The sequence below is a fragment of the Schistocerca americana genome, chromosome 8, assembly GCF_021461395.2.
Source record: "Schistocerca americana isolate TAMUIC-IGC-003095 chromosome 8, iqSchAmer2.1, whole genome shotgun sequence".
Classification (NCBI taxonomy): Eukaryota; Metazoa; Arthropoda; class Insecta; order Orthoptera; family Acrididae; genus Schistocerca; species Schistocerca americana.
This window is the reverse complement of record NC_060126.1, coordinates 449,067,359-449,089,829: the sequence shown is the minus strand read 5'-3', so window position 1 is coordinate 449,089,829 and position 22,471 is coordinate 449,067,359. Positions and strand designations below refer to the sequence as shown.

The 22,471-nt window shown below is 41.2% G+C and overlaps 1 protein-coding gene across 1 annotated transcript in view; it reads left to right on the top strand.

The window, feature by feature from the left end:
• Positions 1-22,471, top strand: part of LOC124545384 (pacifastin-like protease inhibitor cvp4) — a 73,780-nt gene that overhangs the window by 28,712 nt on the left and 22,597 nt on the right. The window contains exon 4 of the mRNA XM_047124294.1: positions 6,042-6,161. Within this exon, the coding sequence (XP_046980250.1) occupies positions 6,042-6,161 (120 nt within the window). The remainder of the gene's footprint in view (positions 1-6,041; positions 6,162-22,471) is intronic.

Below are 22,471 nucleotides of genomic sequence, written 5' to 3'. Positions count from 1 at the left end.
GCTATTTTGATGATTACACCACATGCTTCACGTGGTCAACTTGGTTCACACAAACAGTTACCTCCACAATAATTTTGATAATTAAAATAAATTACATCGAAACGCAATTTACAAAAGAAAAACCTCCAACTGGTTACTATCGTCATACTAATAACCTGATGGGTCAAACAATAATATAAGCACGTGGTACTGGTCTCACAAAGTACACCCCACGTGGGTTGAACATAAAGAAAAGTTGCTATATTGAAAAATATTGTCAAGGCGAGACGTTATAATCTCACGCACATTCGCATTTAAGATTGATGATCTTAGTTAGAGTTATGGGTCATCAACACGTGGTTCCACTTTACCCATAAAGTAGTGACAAAGCAACTACTGGAAGATATTCTGAACTTCACACTCGAATTACAATGCATTGCAATTTAAGATAACATTAGATATTTTAGATCTAAACCTGAAATAAAGGTGATTAAATTTTCAGTTAGGCTGAACTTAAGAAATTCGTTGTCCTACGGACGCGCTTAGCCGGAGATCTTACCACTTCAGACGCTCGCCGCGGACAGACTGCCGTGGGCCCCTACCAAGGTTGCTTCACAGATACAAACGGACTTGACCTAAGAGACAGCTTCCTATACCAACATGACAAGGGTTGGACAGGACCATACTAAGAACAGAAACCTCTTTGCTTTTAGAAAGCGTAGCTACCTGTTCCGACGTTGGTCCTACTGTTCTCTAGCAGACAGGCTTGTCTGCTACCATCAAGCATGCAACTAGAAATACATTTGCTCATTCATCCTTTTCACAGAAGGGAAGGGGGATGACAGTATCTTATCATATACACTATATAAAAGAAAGCCCATGTAGGTTCCATATGAGACTGTGTGACATGAATTTCATATAAACTGTGTTTTAAAGTGTAGTAGCGTGACAGATCGTTCTTGTACATGTGTAAACGTAACACGTTCCACTGCTCAGTCTCCTCCCAGATAGAGTCAGAAACACCACAGTAAATTTAGAAGTGGAATTTATGCCGTAAATGACAACAGATTTAAGAAATTAGCATGAAAGGAATCCAACAGAGACCTTTCAACCTATTCACCAGTTATCCGATGTGAGCATCGTATCTTCTGCGTTACTCTGTAGCGCCACATTTCAAATTGTTATAATTCCTTCTTATCTGAACTGTTTAACTTACAAGCTTCAAATCTCCATCTCCTATCACTTAAATTTGAATTCTGATATCGTTAGTTATTTTGATTCTCATACAGGAAAAGTCATATACTGCTTTCAATGTCCGATTTCCTAGTATAACTTCCTCAGCATAGCCTAATTCGATTTGATTACCTTCCCTTACGTTTGTTTTACTTTTGATGTTATTGATCTTATAACCACTTTTCAAGGCACTGTCCATTCAGTTCAAATGATCTCCAAGGTCCTTTTAGTGTCATGGGCAAACCTTAAAGACTTCCTAAACTTAAATCCCTTTTCTAACTTTTACAAACTAGACAACATGGAAGATGTGTATTCCCGACTCAATGTTTTCTGAAATAATTCTCTCCCTTTCATATTTTTCGACCATTATAACTACAGGCTGCTTGTTGTACAGACTATAGGTAACCTTCGGCTCCTCAGTTTTATGCCTTCTATTCACAGAATTTCATACCCTGTATTGCAGCCAACAGAGTCCAAAACTTTTATAAAATTTGCAAACACTATGAACATAAGTGTGCAATTATTCAAAATATCTTTTGAGACAATTCGTAGGGTTAGTATTACCTCACATGCTCCTGCATTTCTCCAGTGTTCAAACTGATTTTGTCCGAGTCGACTTCTACCAGTTTTGCCATCCTTCGGTAAATAAACCGTGTCAGTACTTTCCGACCACGAGTTATTAAATGTCATGGTTTTGTACTATTCACACAGCTCAGCAAGTGTCTTCTTTGAATTCGTATTATATTATTCTTCTTGTCCTTCCATATTTTCAGTAATAGGTGTAGTGTATTTTCTTATTTCCTAAGATCGTTTTTGCAGTGCACCATGCGAATAGGTATTTAATTTAACCGAAATGGAAATGCCTTATTGTTGCTGACTGTGCTTAAAGATAAAATGTTATACATTTACGTAATTCGACAACTCCTTTTCCGGATATTAGTTATAACCAAAGACGAGTAATGCATATGCTAAATTATTCTATCCTAATAATTATTTTTTGACATGGACATAACATGGATAATTAGCTCTAAAGCTTTTGCTAGAATAATTATCGGCTCTAAAATCTTTATTTTGTTGGAAAAGTTAATACTTCCGGAAATTATCAATCGTAGAAAAACCTTTATTCTGCAGTCTCAACCGTATTTTACTCTCCCGCGTGTTATACTGACGATGATGGGCCAATTTAGTGGTATATATTACCGTAGGTGGTGCTTACAGCTGCCCAGCATTCACAGAGGAAAGCGAACAAGACATTAGCTCCAGCTGCAACGAAAAAATTAGATAGCAATGATGAGCTGTATCACGTCATTATGAGTCTATTGGAATCACATTAGTTAGGATGAATCCAAAAATTCCCTCGGGCATGGATGTGTTTGTTGTCCTTACCGTAAGTTAGTTTCAGTTAGATTAAGTATGTGTAAGCCTAGGGACCGATGACAATAGTAGTTTGGTCCGATAGGAACTTACCATAATTTCCAAATTATCGCTCAAAATAACCGGTTTCTGAAATAACAGATTATGGGTTACCCTTTGCTATTGATTCCAACAATAAACATAGAGATGAAACAAAGACAAAAGAATTCTACCATTGGTTTTAACCGACATTTTCTCCATCCCTCGTTGACAGACCCTGACGGGCTCATCAGAACCTCTGCCAATGGCGTCACTCGGCGCCGTATGAAGGGGCGAGCGATGAGCACACTGCTCTCCTGGCCGTTGTGTTTTCGTAACAGAAGCCGCTACTGCTCGGTCTAGTAGCTTGTCATTTGGGCTCACGACGCTCAGTGCATCCCGCTCCATTACTCCCATCAAGGGAAAATCCCTGACCGTGTTGGGAATCGGACTCTGCTGCTCCACGTGGGAGTTAGCTGCGTTGACCACTCAGCTTATGAGGTAGACACAGACACCGATTTATTGTGTTGGCCAGAAAAGTAACTATCGTGTCGTTTGAAAGCAGGTTCATCTTACGCCTACACAATAATGGTGTTGCTTGCTGCTGACGAAGGAATCTCTAAATTTCCAGCGTAAGCTTCGCTTTTTCATGGTCTGGAAAGTGGCAGCTAATCGTAGTGAGAGCAGCTATAGAGCTACTTGTTCTTGTACGGATAAGCAGCGACAATGCCACAAAGGCTGATGATATGGAGACAAGTGGAAAGGTTCCCACGTCGCTGAGAGCGAAATTAATTAGAAATTAACATAAAATACGAAACTGGCTTAAAAAAGTTCTCCTTGTCACGTTACTACGGTGCCCACCATTACACGAAAGTATCTACCAGTTGCGCCGTAGTCGCAGTAAGGCTCTCCAGCAATTCGTGAGGTATTTATTTTATTATAAATCCTGCTACGGACGACAAATGAGTCAGATCTCAATATGGTCATAGTTGAGCGAAATTAATAACCCGATTAATAAACATTTGTCATCGGTGACTCGATTTATAATAAAATAAACGCGATAATACGTTATTTGCTATTGACACTCATAGTCCCATCCACCAAATAGCAAACTGTAGTAACATACATAAAGGAAGTGCTCATATTAACCAGACCATGAATGAAACACGTTTTGACGTTAAAGCTGTTAGGTCTTACTCAAAGAAAGAAGAAATTCATAATTAGCAGAAAGCCCTCTTAAATTTTAACGGACGTCAACTTTTGCATGCTACGCTTCATTCGACTGCGTTCGAAAATAACTATTTGAAATTGCATCTAGATGTGAACTTATTCATAGGAAATTGCGCATGTAACATATTATTTCTCATATGGTAATGAAGCAACAAATTACTAAAGTTTTGTTATTCTTCACACATTGGTGTTAACAGACGTACCACACGTGTCACGTGTCACTTACAAGCATTCATACTGGTGTACTTCTATACGAGATTATATCAAAATACGCTGATTAATAACAAAGTCTCCTCTACCGAAGACCTGAGGATAGCTTGTCTAACGTGATGTGAAAATGTTCAACCTTTATCCACCCCGTGGTTGCGTATAATTTACAGTAAGTAGCAGGTGGGTGTAATGAAAGTGCAGCTAGTCACAGAGATTCGTTGTGGGATTTATTTATCGTGTGGTAGCGAGCTTCGCTGGTATTAGGATGCGTCAATGTGGAGCCGATTTATTCTAGCAAAAATTAATTCCAGTTTTAGCCATCAGGTGGCACTGTGAATGCAAGAAGGAGATATAGAAATATTTCCATATGTAATTCAGCGGATTACTCCTATTGCCTTTCTTGGATAGTCATGTGACTTGTGCAACTTTCCAGTCTTTGGCTATGGATCTTTTGTCGAACGAGCAGTTCTGTATGATTGCTAAGTATGGAGCTATTGTATCAGCACACTCAGAAAGGAACCTAATTGATATACAAACTCTACTGGAAGCTTTGCCTTTCTTAAGTGTTCATCGCTACACCGAGGATATCTACTTCTAAGTTAAGTCGTTCTCGGTTTGAATACTGGAGTATTTACTTCATCTTATTTGTTTAAGGAGTATCTGAAAACCGTGTTAGGTAACTCTGTTTTAGTGGCAGTGTTAGCAGTAACTTCACCATTGTTATCTCACAGTGAAGGCGTTGATTGCGTCTTGCCACTGATGTACTTCACATACGACCAGAATCTCTTTGGGTTTTCTAAGAAATTTCGAGACAGAGTTTCGTTGTGGAAACTATTAAGAGTACCTCGCATTGGAGATCCCGCTAAATATTGAGATTCTGTAAAATTCAATCAGTATCGTGGATTTTGTGTTCTTTTAAGTTTGGCATGCTTTTTTCGTTGGTTTTGTAAATGTGATCTAACCTGTTTGGTGTACCATGGGGGATCAGCACTATCTCATATCAGGTATACATTTCTCAAATGCCATCGATACTATTTCTTTGAATTTTGATCACATCTGGTCCACGCTTACATAGACAGATTGGAAGGAATTGAGGCTGTCTCTTAGGAAGATGTCAAGGGAATGTTTATCTGCTTTCTTAAACAGATGTATTTTGTGTTAATTTTTGCTGGGATTGCATGTTACGGTATTCAGTCTAGCTATGACACCCGTTTGGTCACCAACCCCTGTATCTGTCATGATGCTAATTATATGGTCAGGATTATTTTTTGCTATGAAATGAACTATGTTTTCGGAACCGTTTACACCTCGAGTGGGGTTCTCAACTAACTGTTCGAAATAATTTTCTGAGAAGGCACTTAGTACGATTTCGGACAACATTTTGTGCCTACCACTGACTTTAAATGTGTTTTTTCGCCAACATACCGATGGTAGGTTAAAGTCACCACCAACTATAATTTTATGAATGGGGTACCTGAGTGAAATGACACTTTTCCTTGACCTGTTTCCTTTGACCTGTTCAGCAACTGCATCATCCGGGTCGAGGGGTTGTTAAAAGGAACCAGTTATTAATATATTCCGACTGTCAAGTATAGGCTCTATCCACACCAGTTCACGGGGACAATCTAATTAAATTTTACTACAAGTTAAACTACTTCTGACAAGAATAAACAATCGACCACCAACTGTATTTAATCTGTCATTCCGGAAAACGATAGGGTTTTTTGTAAAAATTTCGGCTGAAGCTATTTCAGGCTTTAGCCATCTTTCCGTACCGCACCTGGCGGTGTATCGATCATATTTTGCTGTTCATCACGATATCCTTTGAAAACTAAGAACTACACCTTACGTACATTTTGGGTGTATAAAAATGAAATAGCCAAATTTGCCGATTTTCTAATGCACAAGGAATGTGAGATTACCAAATCTTCCTCGTTTGATAGCGAACTTTTCTCGAGGAAGTGAACTAACTAATTGAACGCCGTGCTTTATTGCAGAAGTGGAGAAGTGCACGCCTGGGACGACCTTCAAGCGGGACTGCAACACGTGTACCTGCGGCCCTGATGGCAAGCCGGCCGCATGCACCCTCATCGCCTGTCTTCCAAGGACGCGCAGAGGTGAGCAGAGTCTCTCCACTGTAACACTGTTACCATTTCGGCACATGTTTTCTGAGTCAAAAATAGTGATGGAAAAAAATCATATTTCGTTTACTCTGATATCTACATCTACATCTACATACATACTCCGCAATCCACCATACGGTGCGTGGCGGAGGGTACCTCGTACCACAACTAACATCGTCTCTCCCTATTCCACTCCCAAACAGAACGATGTATCATCTGGAATGCCCCAGGTAAGTGTGGTAGGTCCTCTGTTGTTTTCTATCTACATAAATGATCTTTTGGATAGGGTGGATAGCAATGTGCGGCTGTGTGCTGATGATGCTGTGGTGTACGGAAAGGTGTCGTCGTTGAGTGACTGTAGGAGGATACAAGGTGACTTGGACCGGATTTGTGATAGAAATTCCTCCTATACCTAGATTTGAATAACATAGTAATCGACTGTAAGGCATGCATGGAGACGATGTTGTCGCTTCCACGATACCTGCGAGCACGAAATGGCTGCGGCAGCAACAGCTGTTCGGTTCATTACTGGATACATTCGCATATTTCCGTTTAAAGTTCGTTAGGCTGTTCGTCAACCTCTGGGGAAATCAGTTTGGATTCCATAGAAGTGTTGGAAAACGCGCTGCAGTACAGACCCTACGACTTATTTTTGAAGATAAGTTAAGGAAAGGCAAACTCACGCTTCTAGCATTTGTAAACTTTAGAGAAATCTTTTGACAATGTTGACTGGAATATTCTCTTTCGAATTCTGTAGGCTGCAGAGGTAAAATACAGGGAGCGAAAGGCTATTTACAATTTGTACAGGAACCAGATGGCAATTATGAGAGTCGATGGGCATGAAAGAGAAGCAGTGGTTGGGAATGGAATGAGACAGGGTTGCAGCCTATCTCCGATGTTATTCAACCTGTATACTGAGCAAGGAGCAAAGGAAACAAAAGAAAAATTTGGAATAGGAATTGAAATCCATGGAGAAGAAATAAAAACTTTGATGTTTGGCGACGACGACATTGTAGGTGTGTCAGAGACAGCAAAGGAACTGTAAGAGCAGCTGAATGGAATCGACGGTGTATGACGACTGCGATTCTACCCTGTCACCAAGTATCGCCAAAATACTCGAAAAGTACCGTGCTAACTAATGCAGTCAAAATCAAGTCCTATCTAAATAGACGTTTCTCCCAATTTTACTTCCCAACACAATATCTGACCGTGCATTTATCCCAGTTTAGCATAGAATAACCATATCAAATAAGATTTAATGACATTGACAAAAAACAATTTGATTCTAACATCAATAAACAAAAGAATACCAAAGTTGAGTTATGAACTCTCAATTTTACACGACTCTCATTCAAAATAATCAGAACCCGTGTGGTTTAACAGCTACTCAACTTTGAATTACCCACTATAGAATGTTAGCACCAATAGCAAACGAGCTTCACTGTCATTGGTCGACTTCTAGTAAATGTTACGGCACACAAATTTAGACACATACCCTCCAAAAGTTATAAAAAATATACATGCAGCGGCAGCGGATTCAAAATGTAAAAAGAATGGAAATAATTAAAAGGAAAATGGCTACTGCTTAAGAAAGTCAACAATGTCTACATAGAACACACCACTTCCTGGAGAACACTTTTATTCTAAAGAAGACAAACGTTATGTGAATGTCAGCCAAAAGGAAAAGAAATTACAAATTAAAATGGTTTGCAATAATTTTGAGTCTTCGAGAGGAGAGCGCTGCTTTTAAATCTTATCTTGTGTGTTGTGACCATGGTCGCGATATCGACGGCAGCTGGCTGGTCCTGGTGAAACGCTGAGATCTGCTCCCACGGTCGTGTGATTGCAACTGATGATTTTTCCTGTAATCGGGCGGGCGGTGGTATTTATTAAGCTGCAAATCTGATTACAGTGGCGTTTTGCAGGCCACAAGCTGGTCGATGTAATTGTTGTTACAGATGTCTGTATGTGCACAGTTTTAATGTTTCTGGCGCACACAATTTAAGTTTACTTAAACCACACACAGTTTATAAAACTTGCCGACCGCGAATTCTGTAGAAAGTCAATTCGTATTATGAGTGCCGCGATCGGGAAAAACCGTCCTGGGCGGGAATGTACTCACACACAATAGACAGTTCGCATAAGTTCAGAACGACTGTTACTGGTTATAGGCGTCCGGTAGTTCATCGAAACGCGAATAAATACGTAAGTTCACAGTACTTGAGTGTACGAAAACACAGTCAAAATACAAGCGTAGTTCATTTCACAGACTCAGAACTGCAATACTGTCCATTCTCGGTTGCATTGTCATAGTTACTTCGTCTCACGGCACAGTATCAATATTTACTTCGCCCAGTTTCTACACTTACTATTATCATATCACGTCCTGGTATAAAACACTCATTAAAAACGTACATCGCTTGCCACTAAAGTCAATCTTCACCAGCTCGTAAGTCACGACTCCCACAGTGAAACATGTGTCCGCCTCTCTAGCTACCTAAAAACACACCCCCCGCATTGTTGGATCGACTATCGATATTGCTCTCTCTCAATACTCTCGCCCACAGTTTATACAACATCACAGTAAATTACATATATCTTTACAGAACTATTTTCTACCAAATTTATTACAGTAAACGATAAACAAAAGAATTAAAGTTTTCCACAATCAATAAACTCTAATCATTTATCTATTTACAAAAAAGAAATAATTTCCAGTTACACTCCTGGAAATTGAAATAAGAACACCGTGAATTCATTGTCCCAGGAAGGGGAAACTTTATTGACACATTCCTGGGGTCAGATACATCACATGATCACACTAACAGAACCACAGGCACATAGACACAGGCAACAGAGCATGCACAATGTCGGCACTAGTACAGTGTATATCCACCTTTCGCAGCAATGCAGGCTGCTATTCTCCCATGGAGACGATCGTAGAGATGCTGGATGTAGTCCTGTGGAACGGCTTGCCATGCCATTTCCACCTGGCGCCTCAGTTGGACCAGCGTTCGTGCTGGACGTGCAGACCGCGTGAGACGACGCTCCATCCAGTCCCAAACATGCTCAATGGGGGACAGATCCGGAGATCTTGCTGGCCAGGGTAGTTGACTTACACCTTCTAGAGCACGTTGGGTGGAACGGGATACATGCGGACGTGCATTGTCCTGTTGGAACAGCAAGTTCCCTTGCCGGTCTAGGAATGGTAGAACGATGGGTTCGATGACGGTTTGGATGTACCGTGCACTATTCAGTGTCCCCTCGACGACCACCAGTGGTGTACGGCTAGTGTAGGAGATCGCTCCCCACACCATGATGCCGGGTGTTGGCCCTGTGTGCCTCGGTCGTATGCAGTCCTGATTGTGGCGCTCACCTGCACGGCGCCAAACACGCACACGACCGTCATTGGCACCAAGGCAGAATCGACTCTCATCGCTGAAGACGACACGCCTCCATTCGTCCCTCCATTCACGCCTGTCGCGACACCACTGGAGGCGGGTTGCACGATGTTGGGGCGTGAGCGGAAGACGGCCTAACGGTGTGCGGGACCGTAGCCCAGCTTCATGGAGACGGTTGCGAATGGTCCTCGCCGATACCCCAGGAGCAAGTGTGTCCCTAATTTGCTGGGAAGTGGCGGTGCGGACCCCTACGGCACTGCGTAGGATCCTATGGTCTTGGCGTGCATCCGTGCGTCGCTGCGGTCCGGTCCCAGGTCGACGGGCACGTGCACCTTCCGCCGACCACTGGCGACAACATCGATGTACTGCGGAGACCTCACGCCCCACGTGTTGAGCAATGCGGCGGTACGTCCACCCGGCCTCCCGCATGCCCACTATACGCTCTCGCTCAAAGTCCGTCAGCTGCACATACGGTTCACGTCCACGCTGTCGCGGCATGCTACCAGTGTTAAAGACTGCGATGGAGCTCCGTATGCCACGGCAAACTGGCTGACACTGACGGCGGCGGTGCACAAATGCTGCGCAGCTAGCGCCATTCGACGGCCAACACCGCGGTTCCTGGTGTGTCCGCTGTGCCGTGCGTGTGATCATTGCTTGTACAGCCCTCTCGCAGTGTCCGGAGCAAGTATGGTGGGTCTGACACACCGGTGTCAATGTGTTCTTTTTTCCATTTCCAGGAGTGTACATATTAAATCTAGAAAACAATTTTATCTCTATATTACAGGACAAACGAAAAATGCGCTACAACATGAAAGATATATGAGCAGACGGAAAAAAGGAAATAAAAAACAAGATAAATATATATCTATCGCAAATAACGATGTCTTCACAAAAGGAGGGTATAAGATGAACGTTAACAAAAGCAAAACGAGGATAATGGAATGTAGTCGAATTAACTCGGGTGATGCTGAGGGCATTAGATTAGAAAATGAGACGCTTAAAGTAGTAAATGAGTTTTTCTATTTCAGGAGCAAAATAACTGATGACGGTCGAAGTAGAGAGGGTATAAAATGTAGACTGGCAATGGCAAGGCAAGCGTTTCTGAAGAAGAGAAATTTGTTAATATCGTTTATAGATTTAAGTGTCAGGAAGTCTTTTCTGTAAGTATTTGTATGGAGTGTAGCCATTTATGGAAGTGAAACATAGACGGTAACTAGTTTAGACAAGAACAGAATAGAAGCTATCGAAATGTGGTGTTACAGAAGGATGCTGATGATTAGATGGATAGATCACGTAACTAATGAGGAGGTACTGAATAGAACTGGGGAGAAGAGGAATTTGTGGCACATATTGACTAGAAGAAAGGTTGGTAGGCACGTTCTGAGGCATCAAGGGATCACCAATTTTGTATTGGAAGCGTGGAGAGTAAAAATCGTAGAGGGAGACGAAGAGACGAGTACACTAAGCAGATTCAGAAGGATGTAAATTGCAGAGGCTTGCACTGGACATAGTAGCATGGAGACCTGCATAAAACCAGTCTCTGGACTGAAGACCACAATAATAACAGCAACACGCTGTTCGTTTTTTCAGGACTTCAATGATCATATCAATTTGTTGCTCATTTGTGCTCCTAGTATAAACCTATTGTTGAGTAAAATAAAACAACAGAACATCAGTACATACGAGGAGGCGGTGGGCGGGGAGAGAAGAAAAAGGTTCAAATGGCTCTGAGCACTGTGGGACGTAACTTCTGAGGTCATCAGTCCCCTAGAACTTAGAACTACTTAAACCTAACTAACCTAACGACATCACACACATCCATGCCCGAGGCAGGATTCGAACCTGTGACCGTAGCAGTCGCGCGGTTCCAGACTGTAGCGCCTAGAACCGCGCGGCCACCCCGGCCGGCGGAGGGTAGAAGATAAGGTGAATAGGGTGGATATTTAAAGGTTTAGAAGCTAACATTAACGTATTTTGCTGCATGATGGCCGCCATTTGAGGTGTAGTCTTGCACAAACAAGATTCCTTTTCGCAGATTTCCTTGATGTTTGTAAATGAAGTGTTTCGTCAGTTTCTCGAGAAGTTCAGCAGAGTACTTTGCCGTCATGGTTTTACCATGTTGTAAGTAGTCAGTATGTAGGGTTCTATTTTTATCTCAAAGGATCAATACGAGCAACTAGGATGGTGATAATCAATAAAATTCTTCTGGGTATGTGACCTCATTGTCAATGTGTAAAATTCTCCGACGTTTCGACCACCACTACAGTTTTCCTTTCTTTTTCAGAGTTCCTCAGGTTCCTTAGGGTAGCAAAAACGTAGGCCATTTGCAACTGTGACCGAAACGTCGCAGGGTTTTACACACTGACAGTGTGATCACATGCCCAGAAGTATTTTATTCACTGTGACAACGGCCTCGGAAGCCTATGGCTACATTGTTTACTGATCTTAGAGTTTCACACTTTTTTGGACGTGGGAACAACTCTGTCTCCATGCTTTGGACTTTGTTCGGTCTCTGAATCATAAGTCTATAGCCCTGTTCCATCCATGGTGACGAGACGATCCAAAAATCCAACAGGATCCCTCGGAACTGGACCAAAATTGACTGCAAAGCAATTATTTGTTGACGTTTTTGGTCTTCATAAAGACATTTGAGAACCCATAAAGCTGAGAACTTTCTCATGTCCAAAATTTCATGAATAATGTGACCAACACGTTCTCAGGATATGTAAAGAGTTTCTGCTTTCTTTCTAGCATTTATCCTCCGATAATCCAGGATCATGGAATGAACAGCATCTGCGGTTTCCGGAGCTGTGACTTGAGTTGGCCTTCCAGGGCTCTTTTCACCTTCGGTGCTTAAATGCCCTGTTTTAAATGCAGCAACGAAATTCTTGATAATGGACTAGAAAATGGTAGTTATCACCCAATTAATCAACCATATCAACACAAGTTTTGTTTGGGCGTGCTTCCTTTTTAAAATAGATAATGGCACCATGAATCTCACTGCAAAATCTTGTGCTATGTTCATTTCAAATCTGCGCAAAAAAATTAAAACAAATGTTACTGCTACACACCTAACATCAAATATAATGTAAGCAATAAAGTTTAATGCCGAAACATCAGAATTAGCCTACGTCCATTTTAAGTACCGAATGCCAAGGAGTTATCAGCGCGCCGTCTGAGAAATATATACGAAACAATTCAACAGTGACGCGAACAGCCGTGTTTACAACAGGAAAGGATGCCACACTGCAAATGCATGTGTCCAAATACATAAAATGGAAACAGAGGTCGAGAAGGCAGTGAGACAGGATTGTAACCTACCGCACTATTGCTCCATCTGTGAGCAAGCCGTGAGGTAAACGAAGGAAAGATTTGGAAAGGGAATCAAAGTTCACAGAGAAGAAAGTTTTGCGGCTTCCCGATGACGTTGTAATTATTTCAGATATGGTAATTGACTTGAGAGAGCAGCTGAACGAAATGGATAGTGCCTTGTAAAGAGATTGTAAGATGGCCATCAAACGAAGAAGAAAACAAGGGTAATGGGATGCATTCGAATTTCATCAGGCGATTCTGAGGGAATTATATTAGGAAATGAGAGTTTCGGTATTTGGCCACAAAAATAACCGATGATGTTCGCAGTGGAGGGGAAAATAAACGCAGGTTGGCAACAGCAATTAAAAAAGTTTCGAAAATGAGAAATTTTGTATTCATCGTCATCTTGAACAGTTCCCTGCTCCAAGTTGGGCCTGTTTGGAATACAAGCTTCGGCATCGAGTCCGGTTTTTCCATCATCTTTTTTGTATTCACTCTGGTCCAGTACTCGCCTCTTTTTTCAGCATACTCATCCACATCTTTCAGCTTTCTATCAGTTGGTCTTGCTCTTGGTCGTTTCCTTTGCATCCCCATTTCATTTGTCTTCTTTGGCATGTTCAAGTTTTTCATTCTCGTTAAGTGCTGGTACCATCTTAGCCTTGATGTTTCTATTCTGCTCTGCTAGAGTTTCTCTTTCGATTTTTCCCTTTCCCTTTTATTCCTCGTCCTGTTTCTCCTTGTTAATCCTACCCTACTGACGAGGAACTTCATTTCTCATGCCTGTAATATGGCAACATCTCTTCTCTTCATTATTCATGTTTCACATGCATAGACCAGTTATGGGATGTAGTAACTTCCGTGTAGCACTTCTTTACTATGTTGTGGGATGTCTTTGTTCCAAACCAGGCTCTTAATACTGGAATGTTTCTGCCTGTCTGCCAGGTTCACTGATCTCTTTCTCATTTCTTCCAATTTGCTAGAAAGAAAGATAAACCAAGTTACGGAATAATTATTGGAGGAGAACAACTGGACAAGGTGGAAATTTGTTAATATCATACATAAATTTAAGCAATAAATGTCAATATGATTCTTAGTAGGCTGTAATGTGATGTTTATTTAATCGTAAGACTCGCTAATTTCGACTAAGCATCATTGTCAACCACATTTGTAACATCTGTATTTCACGTCATTTTCAAATCACTCTTAATTACAAGTAAAAAGTAGCCATATTCCATCATTTTAAGAAAGGACCCACAGTACAGTGACACCTTTTAAGATCGTACTCTGAACTTCATGTACAACAACACGGTGAGTTACCATGTTGTTGTACGTACAGCAAAGTTCAGAATGCGACCTTAAAAGATGTCACCGAAGTGTGGATCCTTTCGTAGAATGATGGAATATGGCTACTTTTTACTTTTAATTAAGAGTGATTTGAAAATGCGTGAAATATAGATGTTACAAACATGCTTGACAATGACGCTTAGTCGAAATTAGCTAATCGTAGGACTAAATAAACATCGCATTACAGCCTACTACGGACTATGTTTACATTTATTAGGCATCTAGAGGCCGTGGATCCGCCCGAATACAAAATTTTATAAATGCAAGTGTTAGGAAGTCTTTTCTGATGGTATTTGTATCGATTTTAGCCATGATTAGAAGTGAAATGTGATCGATATACAATTCAGACAAGAAGAAAATAGAAGTTTTTGAATCGTAGTGCTAGAAGAATGCTGGAGATCAGTTGGCTACATCGAATAACTACTGAGAAGGTATTGAGCCAACAGGTGGGAAAAGAAATGTGTGGCAGTTCTTGGCTAAAAGGAGGAATCGGTTTTGACAGAACATATCATGAGGCAATAAGGAATCGACGGTTTGGTGATGGGAGAAGTGTGAGAGATCAAAGCTGTAGAGAGAAGGATGGAGTGAAAACAGTAAACAGGTTCAAGTGGATGTAGGTCGCAGCAGTTATTCGGAGATGAAGAAGCTTACACTGGATAGAGCCACGTGTAGGGCAGTATGAAACTGAAGGCCACAACAGAAAAAAAAACTAAATCTCGAGTCTGCAATTTTTTGCGTTTATGCTATACATAATATGAAACAGCTTTGTACACTCTGTAATTGCGATTCCGACATGATTTACCTTTCGAAGTAACATAAAAAACGAAATAGCGCTTCAGTTCGGGAACTGTCTCATACCTAGTTACAGCTAGAGAGGGAAATGTTCTCCCTTTGGTGGCCGGAGTGGCCGAGCGGTTCTAGACGCTACAGTCTGGAGCCGCGCGACCGCTACGCTCGCAGGTTCGAATCCTGCCTCGGGCATGGATGTGTGTGTTGTCCATAGGTTAGTTAGGTTTACGTAGTTCTAAGTTCTAGGGGACTGATGACCTCAGCAGCTAAGTCCCAGAGTGCTCAGAGCCATTTGAACCATTTGCTCTCCCTTTTTTAGACTCAAAGTACTGTACAACGTACAAATTTACGAGTTTACTCAACTGCTCATCTTCCCATGCTGCTCATAGTTTCTCACTATAACACGGATTCAGAGGGCAAACCGATTCTAGGCGTTACATTGCCGAGGATCAATGTAAGTGTGATGTCCCCTACGTGGGAGAATTATAAGTTTACGTACACTCAAGCCCCGTTTTGCAATGTGGGATTACAAAGGAACATAACGAGTACTGCCCAGTGTCATTCCGGTAGTATTGCAAATGTGAATGAAACAAGTAATAAACGATTACACCAGCTTTGAGAAACATCTGAAATCGCTGAAACTGAAAAAAGATCCAGCTCACAATGGAATCCCTTTCAGATTCTGTACAGAATTTGCAGTTGAGTGCCAGTCCCATTGTAGCGATAATATGGCGTACATCTCTCTAACAAAAATGTTGAAAGTAATCGCGTGTACCACCTACATGAAGGGTAACAGCCGTGATCCACAAAACTACCGTCCAGTATCTCTGATAAGTATATGTTTTAAAATCTGGGAACATGCTGAACCCAATGGTAATGAGGTGTCACGAAGAAAAGGACCTTATTCTTGCGAACCGACATGAATTCTGAAACATCGCTAATGCGAAACTTAACTCGCACATTTCTGAAATGACAATCCGAAGGCCATTGATCAGGGCAAATTAGGAGTTGCCGTATAACTTGATATTCGGAAAGCATTTCAGTTAGTAGCACACAAAAATCTATCAAAGAAAGGACAAACAAGATTTGTCACTAGATTGAGGATTTATTGGTAGGGAAGACGCACCATGTTGTCTTGGATCGAAAATAATCGACAGATTTAGAAGTAACTTGACGTGTGTCCCAGGGAAGAGTCCAGGTACAACTACTGTTCTTGTTGTATATTAACGCCCTTCCTCTGTGGTCACACTGAAAAACATTTGAGAATTTACCATTCCCCTCTCAACCGAATTGAGAATCGATGTAATTCCAGAGTGAGCAGTCTTATCTACAGACTGTCCATTGCAAGCTGGTCAGAAATTCTGATCTAAGATTATTTTTCATGTTATACGACTATACTACTCTGGCTAAAATATATTAGACCACTCACCTTCCACAACTCAGTTGTAGTCCTGTTTTCTTTTTCGACATTTGGGAATGTAATCTTTATCTCGGCCACTAGGCTTCTGTTTCAATTTAGTTTTCTTTCGCCAGGTAGTATTTCGTATCGTTCGTACTGTGTCAATTGGTACATTATAGAACCAGTTGGGAAGCTATGGCGGAGTGGGGCATAGCACTGGCTTTGTTAACAAACTGCAACAAGACTATAAATTTGCTCCCCACCAGCAACAGAAAACAGACGTCTGTGTCCGATTCCCAGTTCCGGGATTAACATGGGCTCTCGGGTTTTGTAACTCTGTGCAATGTGAATACTAAACCGTGTCTTCATAGCTTTCTAAATAAGTCACAGAAGTTGCTCACGACTCATGAGTGACCTCCAACACGTTTTTATACTGTTGTCAACCTACGTTTGATTGGCGTTCACATAAAATAAAAGTGTTTTAGGCTTGCGTCAGCTGTCAGAAGAGCAGTGAAGTGACTCTCGGCGTCCACCCAAAATCTTTTCGTAGACAGCTGTCTCCTCAGAAGTTTAAGGGTTGTGATTTAGCAAAGCCTAGTATAAAAATGCATTTAATAATGTAACTAAGCTGCCTGAAGGCCAGCCGTATATTCATTTATATTAAAATTAACTTAAACGAAATTTGTTTGAATGTAGTAACCATACTTGGGTCCACTATATCATCAACCACGTTTGATATCTTAGCAAAATAAAATAGGTGAATTTATTTGCGGAACGTAAAAGTATTGAGAATTTGTGATTAAAGTGGCTCATCTTTAAGGAAATTTCGTGCTGCATTAAAATCTGGTCTAAGATTTTGTGGGACTGTATTATTTCTGAACTTTATCTGCTGTGTAAATAAATGTTACTTTCCAAATCAGTCTTATTTATACTAGAATATTACACGGTAGCTCCATTTCCGCACATGTGATAGAAACTTCGAATTGGTCCCCAGTGAAACCTATTATCCTAGAACAGTATTTATTTGTTATTGATTCTCAACTCATGATAGGAAATTTTATAGTGTCAATAAACTGGTTACAATATTCGAAATATAGATTTCTTACAGGAATGTGAAAATACATTTAAGATACTGTATCGTATGGAGAGCAATCAATCAGAAAATATTTTATTGCAGTCGTGAATATCTGTTACCGATAGGAAGAAAGGTGTTCACTAGAAATAAATCTTGCTTAAGTACGAAGTTTTTGATGTACTGAAGAGCCAAGGAAACTGATACACCTGCCTAATATCGTGTAGGGCCACAGTGAGCACGCAGAAGTGCGCAATACGACGTGGCATGGACTCGGCTAATGTCTGATGTAGTGCTGAAGGGGAATGACACCATGAACCCTGCAGGGATTCGTTAGAGTACGAGGGCGTGGAGATCTCTTCTGAACAGAAAGTTGCAAGGCATCCCAGATATACTCAATAATGTTTATGCCTGGGGGTTTGGTGGCCAGCGGAAGTGTTTAAACTCAGAACCGTGTTCCTGGAGCCACTCTGTAGCAGTTCTGGACGTTCGGGGTGTCGCATTATCCTTCTGGAACTGCCCAAGTCTATCGGAATGCACCATGGACATGAATAGATACAGGCGATCAGGCAAGATGCTTATGTACATATCACCTGTCAGTGTCGTGTCTAGACGTATCAGGGGTCCCATATCACTCCAACTGTACACGCCCCACACCATTACAGAGCCTCCACCAGCTTGAACAATTCCCTGTTGACATGCAGGGTCTGTGGATTCAAGGGGTTGCCTCCATACAAGTACACGTCCACCCGTTCGATACAATTTGAAACGAGACTCATCCAACTAGACAACATGTTTCCAGTCATCAAAAGTCAAGTATCAGTATATGACGGGACCAGGCGAGGTGTAAAGCTATGTGTCGTGCAGTCATCAAGGGTACACGAGTTGGTTTTCTGCTCCGAAAGCCCATATCGATGATGTTCCGTTGAATCGTTCGCACGATGACACTTGTTGATGACCTAGCATTGAAATCTGCAGCAATTTGCGGAAGGGTTGCACTTCTGTCACATTGAACGAGCCGGCCGTTGTCGACAAGCTGTTCTAGGTGCTTCAGTCCGGAACCGCGCAAGTGCTACGGTCGCAGGTTTGAATCCTGCCTCGGGCATGGGTGTGTGTGTTGTCCTTAGGTTAGTTAGGTTTAAGTAGTTCTAAGTTCTAGGGGACTGATGATCTCAGATGTTAAGTCCCAAAGTGCTCAGCGCCATCTGAACATTGAACGATTCTCTTCCGTCATCGTTGGTCCTATTCTTGCAGGATCTTTCTCCGGCCTCAGCGATGTCGGAGATTTGATGTGTTACTGGATTCCTAATATTCATGGTATGCTCACGAAATGGTCGTATGGAAAAATCCCCATACCATCGCTACCTTGGAGATGTTGTGTCTCATCATTCGTGCGTCGACTGTGGGTTGAAACTCACTTAAATCTTGATAACATGATACGGTAGCAGCAATAACCGATCTAAGAACTGCGCCAGACACTTGTCTTATATAGGTGTTGCCGACCGCAGCGCCGTATTCTCCCTGTTTGTGTATCTCTGTATTTCAATACGCATGCCTATACCAGTTTCTTCGGCGCTTCAGTATGTTACGTTGCACGAAAATTTTATCACAACTACCACCACAAATTTCCTTATATTACTTAAAATCATTGGTTTTACTAAACTTGCTTCATCGCTATCTTTGAGTTGTCAAACAATCTCAGTCATCATCACATCAGCAACAGTTTCTTGAAAAACACAATTTAAATACATTGAACAGTTTGTATGGCAGAGTTGATTTCTTGAGCTACGCAGATGAGTGGACTGAACTGAGTCGCTGTTGGTCTACTGTGGTGGTCACGTGGTATCGCTTGGATCCACTTATTTGTGATGTCTCGTCAACACCAATCTCTACGCGCGAATGGCTATTGTTAGAAAAAATTACACAGTTTGGAAGGACGGGGTGAAGTTAGATTACCTCCCTTTGAGAGAGATGTTCATCTAAACCTACAGTCAACTTTCATGATTGAGAAGGTAACTGTATTATGCAGACTTTGGAGGGACAGAAGAGAACCACAGAACAATGCGTACATAGTAATTGTTCACTCTTAGTTTCCTGTCCGTATTCGACAGTGACCACTTTCAGAGTGATGGCATCGCAATTTTACTTTGGTATGCGAACGGGAACCATATTTAACTTCTAAAAGTTTTTTGGTAGTCCATGTTACAATCAAAACGAGCGTCAACCACCTGAACCATGATGAGGCCTGGCGAGATCTCAGCATCGGCCTCTCTGGTAGCTCCTGGCTCTAGTGGAGGTTCCCTGCGCCGTGGGTGAGTCTTCCGCCTCGGCATACTTGCACCTCCAACAGCGCCAACTCCTGGCGCGGAATCACACAGTTCTTCCATAGCGTTTCACAAACAAGCACTTCCATAGCGCTAGGTCCAGCACTGTTCAGTCTCAGAATACTTCCTGTCTAGCTGACCGTCAGCTCTTCATTTTCTAAATTAAGTTTATTCCTTCGGCTGTTTGTCCAGATTCTTAAATTTAGTATAACTCTTTATGTATTTTCAACTTGCTTTGTCTGTTCTTAATTAACAATAGATTTGGCATTTATGAAGAATCGATAAGGCTTGAAGCTGAAACTACTTGACCTCATTGCTTCTGTGTATGAATCTCTCCTCACTACCTTCGCATGTTATGCTTCAAATGTCTAATGGCGCTCATTTACATCTGGTGATCGATGTTGTACAATATTTGATAACTGAGATCTCTTAAAAATAAATTACACTTTTTAATTGCAGAATAGTTAGTACCTAATTGGATGCGCCGTTATACTGAAAAGTCTGAAGCTCGTGGATGAGCCTACGTACTTGAAATGCTGAATATTGTCAATAGAAAAGATATCACGGCATGAGGGAGTGAAACCTGCTTTGCCAAAGGCGTGTTTTAAGGAACTGATTTGACATGTAGTTTCTTTAACGAGCACTGTACTCTTCCAACTTGTTTCGATTTGCGAGGCTTTTAGAAAAACGAATTTGGGTTGGGTTCTTTGGGGAAGGAGACCAGACAGCGAGGTCATAGGTCTCATCAGATTAGGGAAGGACGGGGAAGAGAGTCGGCCGTGCCCTTTCAAAGGAACCATCCCGGCATTTGCCTGGAGCGATTTAGGGAAATCACGGAACACCTAAATCAGGATGGCTGAACGCGGGATTGAACCAAAAACAAATTTGTCACGTAGTTTGTTTTGTAAACGCTCTATTGCCCCAGCAATGTTCTACAAACGATAATGGTGGATGGAAACACCGTAAGTGTATCACATAGAACGATTGTAACTTCTGTAAAAAACAAATGTACTCTCTTAGGTTTCTTGGAGAACATTTTGCCATTGTTAATCATTGTCACGACAGTATCAGCGTGGTTGGTAATTCCTGTCTCTTTGGCAACACGGCAGAAAGGATCAGATCTGTGTGTAGCCAAACCGTTTGAAGTATTTCTCCTTCATGCGTCTCGCGAATCATACGGGCATACATTTCGATGCCTCGCCAATTTTATCCTAATGTGGATATGTATTCGCTTATAATTGATCGTGAGCAGCAACCGTTTTCGTAAATGTTTGTGGGTGGACACTTGCGTGTAGTAAGTAATCAGCAGTCACTTTAGTAATCTGTGTCTAGAACGCAGAATTTGAGTCTTACCACACCAATAGAATTTTGGTTAAAGGAATCGACAAAGTAACCTTATTAAAAAACCTGAAGAGGACGGTACAAATATTAATGGCCAACACTTTGATATGACGATGTTACACTGCAAACTGAATAACATGGACACCATACATGTACTGAGTTGATTGGTGGAAAAAAGAATACTTTCATCTCCACAAAGCACCTGTATTGCAAACATGTTACACTTATAAATAAAAGTACAGTGAGATATTCAGTAAAAATAACCTGATAAGTAATGAAGATGCTTCACTTCTGTGGTGGTGCTTTTGTTAGTAGTGTACCTTGTAATCATTACATTCGTATTACTTTACAATATCTGATCCCACTGTATAGAAATACGCTTTGTATTGATTATTAAAACATTACACTTTATGTCGAAACAAGACTGCAATGATGTGATTATACTTTCACTAAGCAAAAAAACACTATATCCTACAATTTATCAAACTGGAAGTTATATTGGCCACACACAAATGAATTTATGAAATCGTGTAGACGAAGTGGTACCATAGTATTTTTCTGTTGCAGGTAAGTAAAACTGTAAAGTACCTTTTGGTCTCTTCTTCTGCAACAGTACTTCCAGTTTGAGGTAATATTTAGAGCGAAATAGCTGGTAAGGATTCTTTGTCAACACTGCGGTGTTTTATTTAGTTATACCAGTAATTGACATTTAGAGCATGTTATATTTATACCCAACACAAAGATCTCCACAAGAAAGGGAAATAAGGTAATGACTTTTACAATTAGTCGTCCTAGTATGAAAGCTATTATACACTAAATTGCACCAATAAAAAATATACCTTAGTGTCTTCACAGGTGATGAGCATTGATTATAGCCTCTTACGAGAATTGCTGCAGTATGATGAATTTGCAGCTTTTAATTATGGCTTATGATGTTACAGTACTTTCCACATCATACTTGGCCAACACAATAGATCTTGCTGTAACGTAATGCATACCGTAAGCCAGCGAATATCAACATTAAACTAAGTGTCCCACAAAATATAGAGCCACTTCTACTTCCTTGCATAAGAGCTGCTTAAAGGAATTAGTGAATTATTAGTAGCAACTTTATCTCGTCCATTCGAGGCTTTTACAACAATTATGCTCAATTTTGTTCACCGCAACGTAATGTACGTCTTCACCGTTTCACATGTATCTCGAGACTGTGTTCCACTTCTACTTAGAGAATGTTCTAGTGAGCAAAAAGGGCTGTAATTTTGCCCCCAAAACACTTCCGTGGTGAAGTCCCTACTGTTTATGTCTTAAAACTAAAATCATGG